The 17663-nt window shown below is 41.1% G+C and overlaps 2 protein-coding genes across 4 annotated transcripts in view; both read right to left on the bottom strand.

Annotated features, from left to right (window-relative positions):
- Positions 1–9186, bottom strand: part of BMP6 (bone morphogenetic protein 6) — a 120656-nt gene extending 111470 nt beyond the window's left edge. Inside the window, exon 1 of the mRNA XM_067568357.1 lies at positions 7917–9186. Coding sequence (XP_067424458.1) covers positions 7917–8460 — 544 coding nt within the window. The 5' untranslated portion in view covers positions 8461–9186. The remainder of the gene's footprint in view (positions 1–7916) is intronic.
- A 6053-nt stretch (positions 9187–15239) lies between these two features.
- LOC137166603 (enoyl-CoA hydratase EchA19-like) overlaps positions 15240–17663 on the bottom strand; it is a 29669-nt gene continuing 27245 nt past the window's right edge. For 2 of the 3 annotated variants that reach the window (XM_067568386.1, XM_067568387.1), the window contains exon 6: positions 15240–15781. In XM_067568386.1, the coding sequence (XP_067424487.1) occupies positions 15561–15781 (221 nt within the window). In that variant the 3' untranslated portion in view covers positions 15240–15560. The remainder of the gene's footprint in view (positions 15782–17663) is intronic. The other variant, XM_067568388.1, reaches the window with a different exon arrangement.

Below are 17663 nucleotides of genomic sequence, written 5' to 3'. Positions count from 1 at the left end.
AAGTGAATAGACTGTACACCATTTGCTATTGTGCTGATAAATAGTTTGCAGTGCAATTGAAATAAGGTGTGTATTATGTCTCCACTACTGTTTTCACTGATCACTGACTATGTCATGAGGAAAGTAACTGCAGAAGACAACCAAGCAATTTTATGGACAAATGATAAAGCACAATTGGATGACATTGTTTTTGCTGATGATGTTGTCCTGCTTACTGCAGTGCTGTTGTAGCCATTTTGGTCCCAGGATAGGAGAGACACAAAATGAATTAATATCTTTTATTGGGCCAACTTCTGTTGGTGGAAGATACAAGCTTTTGAGCTTCCCAGAGCTCTTCTTCAGGAAACCAGAGTGTCTGAGCTAAACAAGTTGGGACAGATTGTTAAGCATAAGGAGTCTATACATTGCTTAAAAGAAGAAACGCCCCAGCTTTTGGCAGACATATCAAAACAAGTCCATTTGTTCATCAACAAGGAGAAGACAACATATATCTATCAATGTGCCAAAAGCAACCATCAGAGTAGATGGCAATACACTAGAAGTAGTAAGGCATTTTATCTATCTCGGGAGTCACATGTGCAATAATGGAGACACCATGCTTGATGTCAAGCAACAAATATAAAAAGCAGCAAACATTTTTCATATACTTGAAAAGATTTAGAAAAGTAGCATGATTAGCACTGATACAAAGTGCCATTGAAATCTACAGTGAAAACTAAAAAGAAGACAATCACAACTTTTTCCAAACTAAATGCCTGCAAAAAATCTTCAAAGTTCATTGGAAAGAGTTTCTTGCAACATCAGAAATTCTGTGGAGAGCAAACCAACCTAAAGCATCAGACATATAAGATGACAACAGACATATTTAGGGCATGCTTTAAAGATGCTACAAACACAACTTGCACATCAAGTGATAATATGGACACCACCCGTAAAGAGAAAAAGAGGGTGACATTATGCAGAACAACAGAGAAAGAAGCCAAATCCATCAACCTGACACCCAGAAGCCTGAACAGACCAACACAGTAGTAAAATAAAAGATGGAAATTGGTGGATGCCCTATGCACCTGAATGTGTAGAAGGATAAAGATGTTGTAAGGATGTATCTAATGAGAATTCTTGTGGGGTTTTAAGACACTTTCTAATAAGTGACATTAGGAATTGAAGGTAGATTGTACAGTTCCACTGGCTCACCATTGTTTACAAGTCTTTTGAGTACATACCAATACAATAATGGGGAACATGGATCAAAGGACTGTTACAGTCATTAAAGCATAAAAACCACCACACACAAGAAACAAAATATAGACATTTCTAAATGCTAGCTATCCCTTATTGTACTACATGAGTATATATTTTGTTTCTGGCTATCCCACACTGTATATTAAATAGAAACCTCCTTAAATATGACAGATTTTTCCCCCTGCAATTCTTTTTATTTTTAAAGGGAGAAACATTTGACAATGGAAGTCAAGAGAGTCAATCACTGAAGCTTGCAATAAAGCAAATATTGGCAGGACACACATGTTTATACTTTTCATATACTGTTTAAATTATTGTTATAAACAAATCATTATCTTGTATAGCCACTGCTTGGTCTCTTTCATGTCAAATACTTTTGATGTTACAATAATTAACTAAGAGGGTCTGTAGCTTTGCATTCAAAAGAACACCCCTGGAGATGGAAGGGGTCGAGAATTTCTGGGAGAGGAAAAATTGCTTTTTTGCAACTGAGACTTCAATTTTCAAACTTCATTGTCAAAATTAGGCATTCTAGGGATCAATCTAGGGATCAAATCTATGCTTAGGAATTCAGATATTTTTATATATGTAATTGCTGATTAGAATATCCAGGTGCAAATTTTAAACTGTGTTTGTTTGGTATTTTGTATTAAAATCTAAGTATGCTAGATATATAATATGACAAAGATAGCACACGATGATCAGAAGCTTTACTAGGTCAGTTCCAACTTCATTGTGAAGAAGATGCTTAAAACACACACACACACACACACACACACACACACACACACAACCTTTTGTAGTTCAAATATGCAAATTGGATTGGGAATTTTATTTTCCCAAAGGCATTATTAATGTAAAATAATAGTAATAAAAGTTGGCTTGGTAGCTCTGTGCTTTAGCATTCCTTGCTGCCATGCAAAAGACACAGATTTGATCATTTCTCCTCTACAGTCCACGCTGGACTGGGAACATTATGGTAACAGCATAATATTGCCCTGGGAAAGGGAATGCCTTGTATTGCTCTGCAGTAACCTTGTGGCTGTGCTAGATGTCCTATTTATGGATTCCAAAGGGAGTCTCATCTAGCCTTCCTCATTCAAGACTAGTCACCATAATGCAAGGTCTTGAGAGAGAAGTTGTCTATTCTGGAGCCCCTTGTTCACACAAAGCTAGATGAGAAGTTTCAGTCAATGTTGTGCAATAATGAAAGTCTGGATAAACTAAATATGCACAGTAACACTGTATTGGTAACTCATGTCTCTCTCTCTCTTTCATTATTTAAATACATACACATATTTTGTCATGGTTAAATGGGACTGAAACATCATCAGGGCAATCAGAGGAAGGGAGGAAACCACTGGAAAAAAAAAAAGTCAAATGAGGTCAACAAATTACTTTTTCAACCTCCCTTATAATTTGTGCATATTCTTTTGATAATATTCAAATCCACCTTTCACCTTTTTCAAGAAGGTGAATTCTCCTGATCAAAACCACATTTAAATGGGGTTAAAAAAGCAATTGTTTCTTCACTCCAAGGCACGGGTCTGTACTGCAGACATTGCACTATGTTTGAAAAATATTAAAGTCACACCACAATAAGTGTCCAATTTTAAACAACTTCTATAACGTAGTCTATAAAAAGACAGGCAGACTGGTATTTCTCATCTTGTATACACTTGCTACAATTTAACCTTTTTTCTAATGTATTCAGACAATTTTCAGCAGGCTTTTTGGATTTGCTGCTCAAAATTTTATTCTCACTGATTCATCTCTCAAATGGTCTGGAAACTCAAGGGATTAATGTTCTGGAGATACAATGATGCAATAATAACCTCTGTTTCAGACAAACTAGAGCCCCTTTTCTCCAGCACCTCTTTGCTCATGGCTGTGAATATTGCAACCTCTCTATGAGCTTTGATCTGTTTTCATTTTTAAGTGCTCCTTGTTGCCTAGTTGGAGCTTAGTAAGTTTGCTTCAATAGACATTATGTCACCCTTTAGCACATATGTAAACAGAGTGTCTAACACCTTTACAGTATATGCCAGGCAAATGTAATGCAGAAACTGACAAGATAAGTATTTTGCATTTGTACCTGCATAAAGTAGTATACTACTAATATGAACACTTAATGCTGTATATTTTTTTTAAATGCACTTTATGACAAAGAAATTGTGACTCATTACTTGATTGTAGCAAGATTTTACCTTGTTTAAATGTATCTTCTGTTTACACAGAGGCTACAAATAACTGTTTCATTCTTGTCTTTTTATTGTAAAAGAAATATTAAAAAGGATAAAACGATACACCTTCGCTGTACTGTTTAAAACACTTTCTCTTTTAGTGTTGGAAAATCTTGACTCCTTCAGCACAAGTTTTAAAACTGTCTTGATTAATTTGCAAAGCCACTAAGTACAGTACATTTATTTACACACTGCATATATTTCAAATACTCTGCTTCTGTATTCTAAGTGGGCATTTTCAAAATGCTTCTATTTATATACAGAATATTGGTGCATAAAATATTTGAGTTTATATGGAGCCGACTGTTCTGAATCCTGGTTATACAGGGCATTAGTGCAGAACACCAGGTGATACCATTGAATGTTTTTAAGGGGAAGTTCATAGGGAAATGGTTATGTATTTTTTAGATTAATACCACATTGGATCAAGACAGACATGGGCAGGACTCTTAAAACACAATAACTGTTTCAATTTGCAGAACACTCAGGCTATGTCTACACTAGATTTTTTTGCCAAAAAAATTCCCACTCTTGCTACCACTTGTTCAGTTCTATCATCGTGATCCACAGTGAATGTGCTAGTATAGGAAGGGCTCCAGGAAACCAATATATTGATTAATCTAGCTCACAGCAGGTGTAGACAACATGGGATTAAAACACCATGGCTGCCAGCACCTTGGTTACTTAGTCCTCCCATCATTTCTGTGCCCAGTGAAACTGAACTCAACAAGGTTGCAGGGGGTTAACTAAGTATCTTCACTGGAGGTGAGCAAAGATAATTGAAGGTAGGATTTGGCCCTATAACTGGAACTGGGTTAACAATTCTGCTGGAATAGAATTCCACTCATTGTGGCAACTGTCCTACTTGTTCCTGTTACCACTACAGAGATGGCAGATCATGGTAAAATTTTCAAAAGTGCCCTTTCAGACACTTAGGACCCTAAGTCTTATTCAAATGCAATGGGACTTGGGCTCCTCAGGATCTGATCTAAGACCCACTGAAGTAAATGGGAATTTTTCCATTGAGTACAATGGGTTTTGTTCAGACCATACATATCCAAGTCATTTTTTAATCAGACTTCAGCTACTAAGTCACTTACACACTTCTGAAAATGTTACCCCAACATGTATGTCACCAAAGGAAGAAACTCAATGCACAGAGAGCAGATCTGTTAAGTAACAAGATGCCTCCATATAACAAACTGCAATTTAAAGGAGAAATATTTACATTCTCTTCATAAATAACCAACCACGCAACTCTCCGCCCTCATCCTTAGATCCTATACATGTGTCCAAATAAAAAGGGACTTAATCCAAACAAAATGCCTGGCCACCAAAAAGGTCAAAATCTGTTCTTGAAAACTACAAACCTCAAGCATGTGCAATAGTACCTAATGATTTGGTGGAGGTCAAAAATGGAGAACTCAGACAAATCAGGGGACATGAATCCATGAATTGGCAAAGCAGAATTTTTAGATCATTTAAAAAGTGTTTCCAGAATAATATGGCACAGGTTTTAGTGCAGATGCACCTGCTTATGTCGGCAGTAAATTTGGATTACAACCTGAGTGAATGTCGTGTCATTTTGGGGATCAAATGGACCAGTAAGGGGTTCTGTCATCACTTGCCTTGTTACTTTGGCTGCCTTAATGCTATGCTGCTTTGGCTCAGAGCTCTGACCCCATTAGCCAACCTTCAAGCATAAAGGTCTCACCTTGGCTTCCACCCACCAAGTTAGTCCTTGCAAGATGACCCCAATAAACCCGTCTGGACCCATGTCTCCCCAAATGCATCCTCCAAATTCTTAAGTACCAGACACTTAGACTTTTCCCTTCTGATTCAGCACCACCAAAGGAGTGAAATCTGCCCCCAGTGATCAGTCCACTTGGGGCCGCACACTCCACCCTGATTGCACAATAGAGACCTGCTTAGGGTAAAAATAAACCAAAAGTGTATTTAATAAATAAATCCCACAGATTCAAAGATGAAATAGTAAGGAAAAAAACAGATACAAATTGCAAGGAAGACCGTCAAGACAGAACCTCAGGCTTTACACTTCTACATTAGCTAAATTCCCTTCTCTAATACAAGTTGCTGATTGCCTCTGAACAGTTTCCTAGTGTGGACTCTGTCCTAGAAGGGATCTGGTGTTTCATGGACAGTTTAGATTGTTAGCCTTCTGGTTAGCCTTCACTTCAAACTTCTTCCCTTTTAGCAGGGTTTGCATTGCATAAACATTCAGCTTTGGTTTTTTCCTCTCTCTCAGACTATGGTAATTCATGGTTACACAGAGCTGGAAGGAAAACTCCCTTCTCCCTTAGTTTTCCAAGACTGAGGCTATGTCCACACTACAGCCTATGTTGGCATAATTTATGTCACTCAGGGATATAAAAAACACCCTTTTGAGCGACATAAGTTACATGGACATAAGTGCTACTGTGAAGTCTAAACTTTGCAGAACTTCATTAAAGATTGAATTGCAGTTTGCACATTGAAATGTATTGGAATAATATTGGTGTTTCATTCTTCTTCACAATAAATGGAGTTTTACTATATCAATTCCTTACAATTACATTCCGCTTGTATAAAAAAGTGTTTTCTGTTTTTCCACTGAAATTCTCTTTGGTGCACTGCACATTAATAACATTCTGAAAATGAGATCTGTTTAAAAATAAGGTTGATGTCTAACAATTTATTTTAGCACCTTCCCATTACATACACCTTCCTATTGTATTAGAAGTGTCAATCACCATTCTTCTGGTAGTGGACTGGGTACCCTTCATAGCCAGACCACACCACTTCATAACCAAACAGAGGGATCACTGCTGAGCAACTCAAGGCATTCTTTGCTCCTGTTCCAGAACTATGTGTGCTCTGTCTGTGCAACACTGCTGGTTCCTGCCACAATTTGGGTGCAATTGACTACAATATATTTCATACAGTCAGATCTAACTGTGTCTTTGTTCAGCACCTAAAACAAAGTGGATTCAATCCAGACTAGGGTCTTGATACTATCATAATATAAATGTTAAATAAATATAAGCAGTATTTAGTTATATGAGGTCTCAGACTACAGAGTACAACTCAGTTTTGTTTGTTTTTATTGGAAAAGATGTGGTTGAATTTTGCTGTTCAGACAACAAAACTGAGGGACTAGAGTTGCATCACTGGTCAAAATCTTTTGGGGGATGGGCAAGTGTTATACAGATATGCACCACATCAGCAGCTCTGCCAATACAATCCTAACCTGCAGAATAACCCTTGCTATTCCACTACTGGAACACCTGTCCTGAACTGTGACTTAAGTTGTCCAAAAGGGTACCTTATGTCCTTCCACCTTTCATTATTTTTCATTTATTGAAAACAATCAACCAACAGCAAACAAGTCTCTGAGGGAAAAGAGTTCATCATCAGTTGTATCAGATTATCCAAATGTAATTTAAAAATCATCTTCAACATTAAGTGAAATAGCAAAGGCCTGTTTAACCTTATTGAATTGAAAATAATAATGATAAAGCCTTCTGGAGTATATCAAATGCAGCATCAGTTTAATAATACCTCCTTTCTCTGGGGACTACACTGTGAGCTTGAAGTGAGATGGATTCAAATATCTATTAGAACCTCTGCACCTCTATCTGCTACAATCCTAGGTGAGGAACACAGTGATCATCCAATATAGCAAATGATGGGCAACTGGGTTTGGGAGGGTGGGGGATTGTGTATGGTTTTGTTGTTGGCTTTGATCCCGGACAACATATTCATGTAGGTGGCTTTAGCTAAACACTGACTCACGAACAAGCATTGGTTTCCTCGAGAATCAACACATTCATCCATCCAGGACTGCGCTGCAAAATAAATAAATAAGTCGGGCAGCCTGTGTGTGTATGTTCACAGGTACACCACGCAGCCTGACTCTCCTTGCCCCGGGCCGGCTGTCAAAAAAAGCCTCCCCTCACCATCACTGAACGCCGTGCTGCCCTGGACTAATTAGCCACTGGAGCCGCAAAGTGTTAGGTCAGTGCTCTCCTGCAGGGGCAAAGGAGAGAGACCGCGACCGCGACCGAGCAGCTCCCAGGGAACGGGCAATGCTGAGCAGGTGCTTGTAGGAGGTTCGACGGGATGCAGGGAAGGGCCATTACCGTGGCTAAGCAGCGGGGCGGGTGTGGCGACATGCTAGGGAGAAGCGGAGCCAGCTCCGGTAAGATCTCCGCTACCCCGGGGAGAAGCGCGGCATGGCGCCGAGACAGAACGACGGACAGATCCCGGACTGAATAACCAAGGTACCCAGGGGCCTCCACCTGCAGCGGCAGGCTGGCACTTCCTCCACGGCTCTCTCTCTCTCTCTCTCTCTCTGTTTGGCCTGTGCCCACTTGCCGCTGCCACCTGCTTCCCCTGCCCAGATCACGTCCCCCCCCCGCCGCTAACACTCACCCAGGTTCACAAAGCTCATGACCATGTCGGCGTCGTTGAGGAAGGCGCTGTCCTGCGAGCTGACCGCGGAGGAGCCGCCGCTGGCTCCCTGTTGGGCGAGGAGGGTCTTGCGCGGCAGGGTGTGCGCGGCCGGGGGCTGCAGGTGGCGGCGCTCTGCGCCCGGCCCCGGCTCTTTCTCCTCGCTGGACAGGGCATTGTACAGATCCAGCATGAAGAGAGGAGCCGAGTTGAGCCTGCCCGGCGGGGGCAGCGGCTGCTGGGGAGGAGCCGGCGGCGGCTGCTGCTGCTGCTGCAGCCCGTGCAGCGGCCGGGGCCGGTGCGGCAGCCCCAGCACTGACAGGATCTCCTTCTGCATCTCCCGCTTCTCATGCGACTTGAGGCGCCGGTAGAGGAACGCCGAGGTGGAGGCTGGGGGCTGCTCCCTGCTGCCGTCCGCCAGCAGCGCCCCGCCGGCGGGCAGCAGGGGCAGCACGGGCGGCGGGGAGCAGCAGCAGCTGCACAGCAGCCCCCCCCACCAAAGCAAGCCAAGTCTCAGCGGCGGCATGGCTCCAGTCCCAGCCGGGCGCTGCTGCTGGCTCTCCTCCGAGGCACACGAGGGATGCCCGGCGGCTCCTTCTGTCCCCAGGATCGGCTGCGTCTCTCCCTCCCCGCCCCTCGGGATTTACTTCATGGGGGTGGGGAGGCGAGGGGGTTAAACCTTCCCTCTCTCTCTCATGGTCACTGGTCTGCTCACTCCCGCGGCCGCGCCGGCAGGCAGAGAGGAAGGGCTGCGGCGGGTCTGCTCAGGTGCAACCGGTGTGCGCCCGAGGGGGGCGGAGGAGAGGGGCTTCCCCTCCCCCCCGAAGGCAGCAAACGCGCCCCGCTCCCCGCAGCCCGGCGCGGGGGAAATCACAGCCGGGAGCCGCGCGCTCCTCCCCGAGGAACCCCCGCGAGCCGGCTGCCCAGCCCCGGGCGCCACGCGCCGCCGAAGTCCCCGGCGCGAGCCAGCTCCAGAGGTGGCAGGGAAGGAGCCCGCTGCCCTGCGGCGGGAGGGGGGGTGGTAAAATAAAAGCAAACTTGCTCCGGGAGACAAGTCTCTGCAGGGGAGCTGGAGGCTCCTGCTGCTGCTGCTGCTGCTAAGGTCCCCCCGGGCCGGGGTCGGCTGCAAGGGGTGACGGTGAGGGAAAGAAAATCACATCCGCGGGCGCGCTCCTCCTCCCGGGACGAGCAGCCTGGACTCACTGAGCAGCGGAGCGCTCCGGCAGGTACCACACTCCAGCTCCCAGGAGCGCCCGCCCACCCCCTTGACAGACAGCGAAAGCCGCTATTGAAGAGGCTCCCATGCCGCGTCTATCATGCACGAGTCTCTCCCTTCGCCTTCCCGCCCAGCTGCAGGCGGGGGGTTGCCGTCTGCAATGACTGCCTCTGGGCTTCCCCGCTGCAGACTGGGAATAACCGTGGAAAGGGGGTACGGGATGTAAGGGGTGAAAGGCAAGGCCTGGGCCTTTGCTGTAGTTGAAGGTTAGGAAGGAATACATGGTCTGGGGGGTTGGCAGGGGCTGTTTTGATTTTTTAATGGTTGCTTCAGTTGCTGAAACTTCGGCTTTTGGCAGGGAAATGACAGAACCAGCTGCAAATACTATGCAGCCTCCAAGTGATTCGCAGTGGGCTGTACTTGCAAGTGTAAAAGGATTCAGTTAGTTTCCTTTGGTTTCCTGACCAAACTGAAAAATGACAAGGGTGGCATCAATTTGGCTTAGTTGGGATGAAGAAGGGCTCAGAGATGATGCTATCACAACTGGCCAGGCCTTATTGTCATCCTACCTCCTAGTCCTTCCTCATCATGGACTGATGTCCCCCAGGCATGTGATGTTTGAGTTAGGTCTACAGTTGGAATCTTGTGCTCACACAGTGCCTTGTGGAGATCATTTTTTTTCTTAAATGATACTGAACAAAACTGAATCAATCCTTCTATTTATTCGCAGTATTGTACTGGTACCTAGGAGTCCCTCTCCTGAACCAGAATCCCCTTGTGCTAGGTGCTGTACAAACACAGAACAAGAAAGACAAGCAGTGCCCCAAAGAGCTTATACAGTTAGAATTAAAAAATATATATATAGTCAGTTAATAGGACTCTGTAAGTGCCCTCTCCTGCAGATCCAATTGCAGGATTAAAGTGTTATAAACCCCTCAAGGCAGGGATTGTGTCTCCCTATAAGTTGTAATACGTGGTACTATAAATAATAATATCTCCAGCTTGATACATTTATATTGCACTGTGATCACCCTCATAGTGAGGATTTGCCAGTAGGTGGAGTGTTGTTTTTTTAATGTTTTAATTTGTTTTTTGCAGGGTCTAGGCACAGTATTAATCTCTGTCTGAATCTAGAAAACACCCTCCAGAGGATTCAGGATTTTGATTGGCAGGCATATCTTGAAAGAGAGAAACTTTTTACCAATCAGAAAGCAGCTTATACACTTGCATAGATGGTCATGAGTTTTCCCTCATTAATTTTAATAGAGTTCTTCAAACTAAAACAATGCATCTGTTATTTCATAATTACAGTAATTCAGAGGAATAGCTAGTGAATACGTTAAGTGGAAGGAAGCCCTTGCACTTACAAATTTTTAAAATAAACCAAATTGTTGTTTTGCTCTGTTGAAAGAGCTCTTTCATATAATAGCTACATTAGCCCTACTTGCAAGGCTTATAAAAGGAAAAAATAAATGGTGTATTGAAATTATCACCTGCCTTTTTTGTTCATCCTTTCTCCAATTTATACAACTATTTAAATTGCCTAGAATGTAAGTATGTTACCCTCAGTATAATCATATTTACTTTCCAAGCATTTTGGTTCTTAAATAATGTCAGCTAAGGTAATATTAACAGGGTACAATGTAGTACAATACTCTTAGAAAGAGATTTACAAAGTGGATCATATAACATCATTCAGGTGGTCAAACGAGTTCATCCATAATGGTCTCTTCTGGCCTTAATCTATGAATAAGTAGTAGTAATATGTACACAAACTGCTTAAAAGCCTTATGCAATCTTATAAAAACATTATTCCAAATTTTAGAGCAATGGATGAAGAATACTTCTAATTCCAGCCCCTATTTAATACTGAAAAAAAATTATTAGCTACTGTAGGACTGATCAATGGCAGACATTCTACATACTGGTCTCTCTCCTTATGGATCATAGCATGCTCTCAGTTACACTAGTAAATCCAGGCTAGCTCCACTGAAGTCAATGGACTTATTCTGAATTTACACTGGTATAATTGAGTAGAACTTGGTCCTCAAATGCTGATCCATTGGAAATATTTGTTGACTTACTGAGGATCAGAATTTGACACTACATTCATTTCTGTCTCCCAGAGCATCAGCTGCAACTATTAAAGACAGAAGACTTTTTTTTCAAAAGTTTAGAAGACTATGAAAATTTATTCTGAGGAAAGCAAGCTTTAACACTCATATTTTAACTATGATAACAAAGGAGCATGCTCTGTTAGCCAAACCAGGTTTGTACCCCTACAAACACGCATGCAAGTAATTGTTCGGGAGGTAGAATCAGAAGGGAGCAGCTACTTTCACAATATTAATTTATTGGGCCAGATTTTGCATTCTTGGGGTATAACAATGGACCTGACTTTCCACTGTGTATTTGCAGCATTGTACCTGTGTTGGTCCCAGGATATTAGAGAGACAAGGTGGGTGAGGTAATCTCTTTTATTGGGCCAGCTTCTGTGGTGAGAGAGACATGCTTTAGAGCTACACAGAGCTCTTCTTCAGGTTTGGGACATGTACTCTGAGTGTTACAGCTAAATACAAGGTGGAACAGATTGTTTGGCATATCTCCAGTCACTGGGAGGATGGGGGTCAGTGGGCTATAGATTATTATAAACCAAAAATCCAATGTCTCAATTCAGGCAATGATTTTTAGTGTCTAGCAAAGTTAAGAATTTAAGCTCCCAGCTCGTCTTTTGAAAGTGTTGTGCAGGTTTCCTTTGAGAATGAAGACTGAGAGGTCAGATATGGAATGATGGATTTATGAAAGTAGTCTTCAGTCACGGGTGATGTGGTGTTTTTGCCTTTTATCATTTTCCTGTGTGAATTCATTCAAGAGTGTAGTGATTGTCTGGTTTCACCCACATAGTTGTTATTGGGGCATTTAGTGCACTGGATGAAATACACCACATGTTGTGATAGGCATGTGTAGGACCCAGTGATCTTGAAAGGTGTGTTGATCATTGTAGCAATGCCGATATGTCTGTAGGTTTTGCATCTGTTGTTCTGCTAGGGTCCAATGCTGCCTTGAGTTTGTGTGTCCTGTCTGTAGGGAGCTTGTTTCTGATGATGAGCTTGGAGAGGCAGGGGGATTGTTTGAAGACCAGAAGAGGGGATTCAGGAAAGATTTCTTTCAGGATGGAGGTCCCCATACAGTATGGGTTGTAATTGTTTGATATTCCATATGGGTTCCAGTGGGGGGTGGCAAGTGACAAATAAGGGTGTACCGTCGGAGGGGGGTTTATATCTGTATAGAAGCAGATTCTCTCAGGGTATTTGGGTGGCTCATTCCTTGATGTAATCTACTTCTCTAGTAGAGGTCTTTATCTGGTGAAGGCAGTTTTAAGTATGCAAAGGTGTACGTATGTGTTAAGGTGCTGGACTTTCTCCTCTGAGTATATTCTGCAGTATCTGAGTTTCTGGCTGTAGATAACAGATTTCTTGATGTGCTTGGGGTGGTTACTGGATCTGTGAAGGTAGATGTGGTGACCTGTGGTCATTTTGTATATAGTTGTTTATAGGATTCCACTGTGGAAGTTGATTGTGGTGTCCTGGAAGTTGAGAGTTGTCCTGGAAGTTAGAGAGTTTAATGGATGGGCGGTGGTTGCTGAGTTATGATGGAAATCTGAGGAAGTTGAGGTAGTTTGTCCAGAAGATGAAAATATCATCCATGTATCTCAAAGATATCACTGGTTTTGTGGTGCATTTGTTCAGAAATTGTTCTTCAAGTTGGCCCATGAAGAGATTGGCATATTGGGGAGCCATCCTAGCACTCATGGCTATTCCCAGGGTTTGGACAAAGTGTTTGTTGTCGAATGATAAATTGTTATGGGGAAGGATAAAATGAATTAGTTTGGCAATTTGTTTGGGGTAGATATTTGAGTGTTGTTCATTACCTTGTAAATATTTGGGGCAGGCAACGATGCCGTCATCGTGAGGGATGTTGGTGTACAGAGAGGTGACATTCATAGTGGCAAGGATAGTGTTCTGAGGGAGGTTGTTAATTTTGCAGAGTTTCTGGAGGAAGTTGGTAGCGTCCTGGAGGAAGCTGGCAATTTATGTGGTGAGTGGTTTGAGGATGATTTCTATGAGGCTCAATATTCCTTCAGTGACTGTACTATGACCAGATATGAGTCTGAGTTCCCTTGTTTGTATATTTTGGGAAGCACATAGAAGGTCCCTGGGGTGGGTTTGTGGGGGATGAGGTTGTAGAGTTTCTCTTGGAGTTGTTTGGGGAAGGATTTGATGATTTTCCCCTCTTGTGACTGGAAGGGTGTTAACAGGCCACTTCACCTTGAATGGTCCCTTGAAACATATGTTAATTACTTACGTTAAACAATCTGTTCCACCTTGTATTTAGCTGTGACACTGAGTACATTTCCCAGACCTGAAGAAGAGCTCTGTGTAAGCTTGAAAGCTTGTCTATGTCACTAACAGAAGTTGGTCCAATAAAAGATATTACCTCACCCACCTTTCCACTGTATGTCTGTTTAGGGGGAGTTTACATCACTTTCTCCACAAGAGTCTTATAAATTCTGCTTCATATTTTGGATACTACAGAAGGAAGTGTCACATTTAAAGTATATATATTTTCCAGAGTTACCAAAATGCCCTCAACTCCTCTTGAAATCAGCTTGAGTTGAGAGTGTTCAGAACCTTGTAGGATTAAAACCTGGGTCAGTTGTCATAGTACTGAACACTATTTTTTCAATGATCTGTAACAAGCATACATCATCTACACTTTTTTATTCTTAAAAGTAAAATATTTGAAATATTGAGTAGGTGGTGTTGTAATATAGCTACAGAACTGGCAGTGTTTGGGCACCGTAGGACCAATGCAGTGTATGGATATGGACACACTAAACTTTCCAGTTCCGCTCTGCTAAATTACCTCAGTCCTAAAATAGACTTACTATATAAACTAGCATGAAGACTTAACCTCTCCATAACAGATAATGTGGACTCTTTACTACAGCGCTGTAAGCTCAGTCTCTGGCCTTCCTTTAGTAGTTCTTACCAATGATATGGACTATTGCCCTAAGGTTTCTGAAGAGGTGCCACAAGCACCTGAATCAGAATGCCTTGTTTTGGATTCTGACCACTGTTATCTGCACTCAACAAGATATTACATTGCTTTGCTTCCTCAAAACTCACTAGAAGGGATGAAAGATTTATGTTATCTGATAGAGGTTATTCCACAGCTTCAAATTTCAAACAAACACATTACCATTTGAAATTGCACGTTTCTAAAAAGGATTAAGAATAAAGAGCAGTACCAGTTCTCTGGGTAAAGGCAAAAGGAAAGGCATGTACGTAATCTGTTGCAGACTATGACAAACACTTTAAGAGTTAAACAAATACGTTAGTGCTACTGAAAGAATTTTTCACCTGCCAGAAAGCCTCCACAACACGCACACCATCCAAAACTCTGTGGTAACATTTGCTTTCACTCAAACTTTCCTTTCACTGTCATATCTTCAAAAATGTTGTGGACTCAGGCTTCAGAATATTTTTCAGGTCATCATATTTTCCTACTCATGGAGGACATCTGGTGGTGAAATGAAAAGCTCATGCATAACTGTTTCTGAAAGACATCCATACTGGAAAGTTAGCAGTAAAATGGTTTAATTTTTTTTTTAATTTCTTTTAAATTCTTGCCAATAAGCAAAGATCCTGTCTGTATGAGGACTGAGCAGGTGCAGGTTTTCTTTGTCACGAATATACTGTAAATAGTTCCATTAACAGATCTGCTACCCCACAGGAACTGTATTTCAAGATACAGAGTTTTGCAAATAAGGATTAATTGCAGTAGTTAATTTCCTCTGGCAGCTCTAGTCTTTAGATTGTAAGTAAATAGAGCTCTGCTACCTATTCCTAACCTAAAACATTAGCAGTTGGTTTTTGGTTGTCTTCATTTGGCAAATCATTCATCAGATTTGTTTATATAAATTATGTTATCGCCATGCATTTTTAGTATTTTATACACTGGTTATGTGAAACAAATCCTTTTTATTTTAATAAAGACTCATGACTAGAATAGTCAGTCAAATGAAAAAAGGTTAAAAAATTAGCTTTATTTCAGGATTTCAGAACAAAGGTACAATACAAATTGAGATTTTTCATTATTATACAATGATTTTTAGATACAAAATGTATTAATGCAGGGTACCTTCTCATCTCCATTCACAAGGATTTATGTACACATCACTTGCTAACACTATTAGGTATGCAACTTCCCATTTCCTAGAATAAATTATACATTTTTAATTTATAGAATACATTTTTTCAGGGCTTCCATTCTTTTTGTAACTTCAGTAGACTTCTACTATTCTAATGATTAGAAAACTTTTTCTACAAACAGAAGATATTTCATTTTTATAGCTTTCCTCCACGTCCCTCCCCTAAACTGAACTTTTTAGCACCAGGGACAGACTCTTTCAAAATTACTTGCACACCTGTGTCAAACTCAAACTGCATGGCTTCTGTGAAAGAGGTGGCATCAAAGACACTGTAATAAGCAGAGTTTCGGTCTCCACGCATGCATTGCTGAGGAAAGGCAGAGATTTGTTTAGCAAGCTCAATGGCACACTGAAGGGCTACAAGTAGAAACATAAAAGAATATTTTAATAATGATTTTTTAAAATCTTACACAACTTGCAGGTATAAGAAATAACATGTATGTGATATGGGATCTTTATAACATGTTGCATTTGAAAATAGGATATTAAAAAGGTAAAACATGCACAGTAAATGTAATATTGACATGCAAGGTCTCCTATGAACTGGAGAAGAATGGGTTAGTGTAAACTTAGCTCAGAGATGGAGCAGACTAAAACCAATATTTGCTATGTATGCCCAGATTTTTTTCCTCTCATTTGATGAATGCAGTTTTTTTAGTGTAAGTAGGCATTTAAAAAATAGTAACATCGTATTATTAACACATACACGGGGACACAGATCCACTACTTTCTTTACCTAGAAATATTTTCTAAAAATATGTAATGCAGATTTACCAGATCAAAATCTTTGTGAGAGAAATGGTTGTAAATAAATGCGTACTAATTCAGTAACATTACTATACCACCATCCTTATTAAAAATCAAATATCTGAAAATGAAGAAATTCATAGTTAAGATTCCTCAAACAATCATAACTCTGTTCCAATCTCCATGTCCACCATCCTCACCTAACAGGAATATACTTATATCCTTATGATTACTGATTAAATCTATTAGTCAGCAATTTCAATTTTTTTAAAGCCACAACTTTATCCTGGAAACTAGCCAATTTAAAAAGAGTTAAAGTTGCTTGATACTATATTTGCACGGATCCCTTCTGCCAATATTTGTTAGTTTGCAATAACATTTTCCTATTTTAAAAAAATTTTCTCTCCCTTGTTTGTGTTTGCAAGATGCAGGCAAACAGGGGAAATTAAGTAATTGACTATATATGAAAGAACCCTGAAACCCTCTACACAGTGTTGTGAAATGTACTTAGTAAACAAATTGAAAAGCTATTTAGTCTCTTTCAGTTAAAGTAATCTAGGTTTTACTTGTAAGTATGAATCATTTAAGACAGCATGACATTTTTAAGGCAACGGTGTCCATTTAACATGTCTACATCTGTATGGTGGAGGCTGTGACATATATGGTCTGTGTGAACATGGAAGGTACAGTGGGGTTTCCAGTTCACACAAAGAACATTGATAGACGTCTTACTCATAATGGAATGGTAGAGAGAGGACTATGCTCTTTCTGGACTATGAATAAGGTGTAAGGTGCTGAGGTCTCTTGAACATAGTGGAAAGCTGGGGTGAGAGAGGACTGAATTTCTCCCAAGCTCTCTACTGCTTAAGTGGGTGCAACTTCAATGGACTATCACCCAATCCCAACAGCAGGTCCACTGAGCAGAAGAAACTAAATGCTGGTGTTTATAGCTCATAACTGGAGGGTGAACTAAAGGATTGTCTGTGGGCCGTGTTTGGTAGATGGTTTGTAGCCCATATTGAGATATGGTGGGTGGATATAAAAGGTTTCTAGGCTATAGGTTGAGGCTGGGAAGAGATATGGGGCAGAGTCATAAATTACTAATTTCCTCACTTTAAAATGTTTGCTATAATTATTTATTTACAATCTTAACTCTGGTTTAAGTTTTTGTTTGTGAAATTAGCTTCATTTCTAATAGAAGCCAGAAGGTAATAGGAAGCTCTTCTGAAAGGACAGCGGAGCTTTTAATCCCACCAAATGCAACAATGGCTAGTGTAACAGAAAAGCTATCTTTCAAATGTTCCATCCATAACAGCTATCATTTTTGCCAGATACTGCACTTGTGGAACTTATAAAACTGTCTGAAATTATAAAGAAACACAAAAGATGGGAGAAAAAAAACTTTGCATAGTTTTAAATATTGTTACAAATCCAGAATATGCTGTAGTTTGCCAAGCAAGGGTTGATTTCAGGAGGTTTAGGGGAACGTTTC

This window comes from Emydura macquarii, unplaced genomic scaffold, assembly GCF_026122565.2.
Source record: "Emydura macquarii macquarii isolate MOO-44397 ecotype Brisbane River unplaced genomic scaffold, CSIRO-AGI_Emac_v2 contig_2890, whole genome shotgun sequence".
NCBI classification, from domain to species: Eukaryota; Metazoa; Chordata; order Testudines; family Chelidae; genus Emydura; species Emydura macquarii.
Note: the sequence above shows the minus strand (reverse complement) of the source record. Positions and strands in the feature narration are given on the sequence as shown.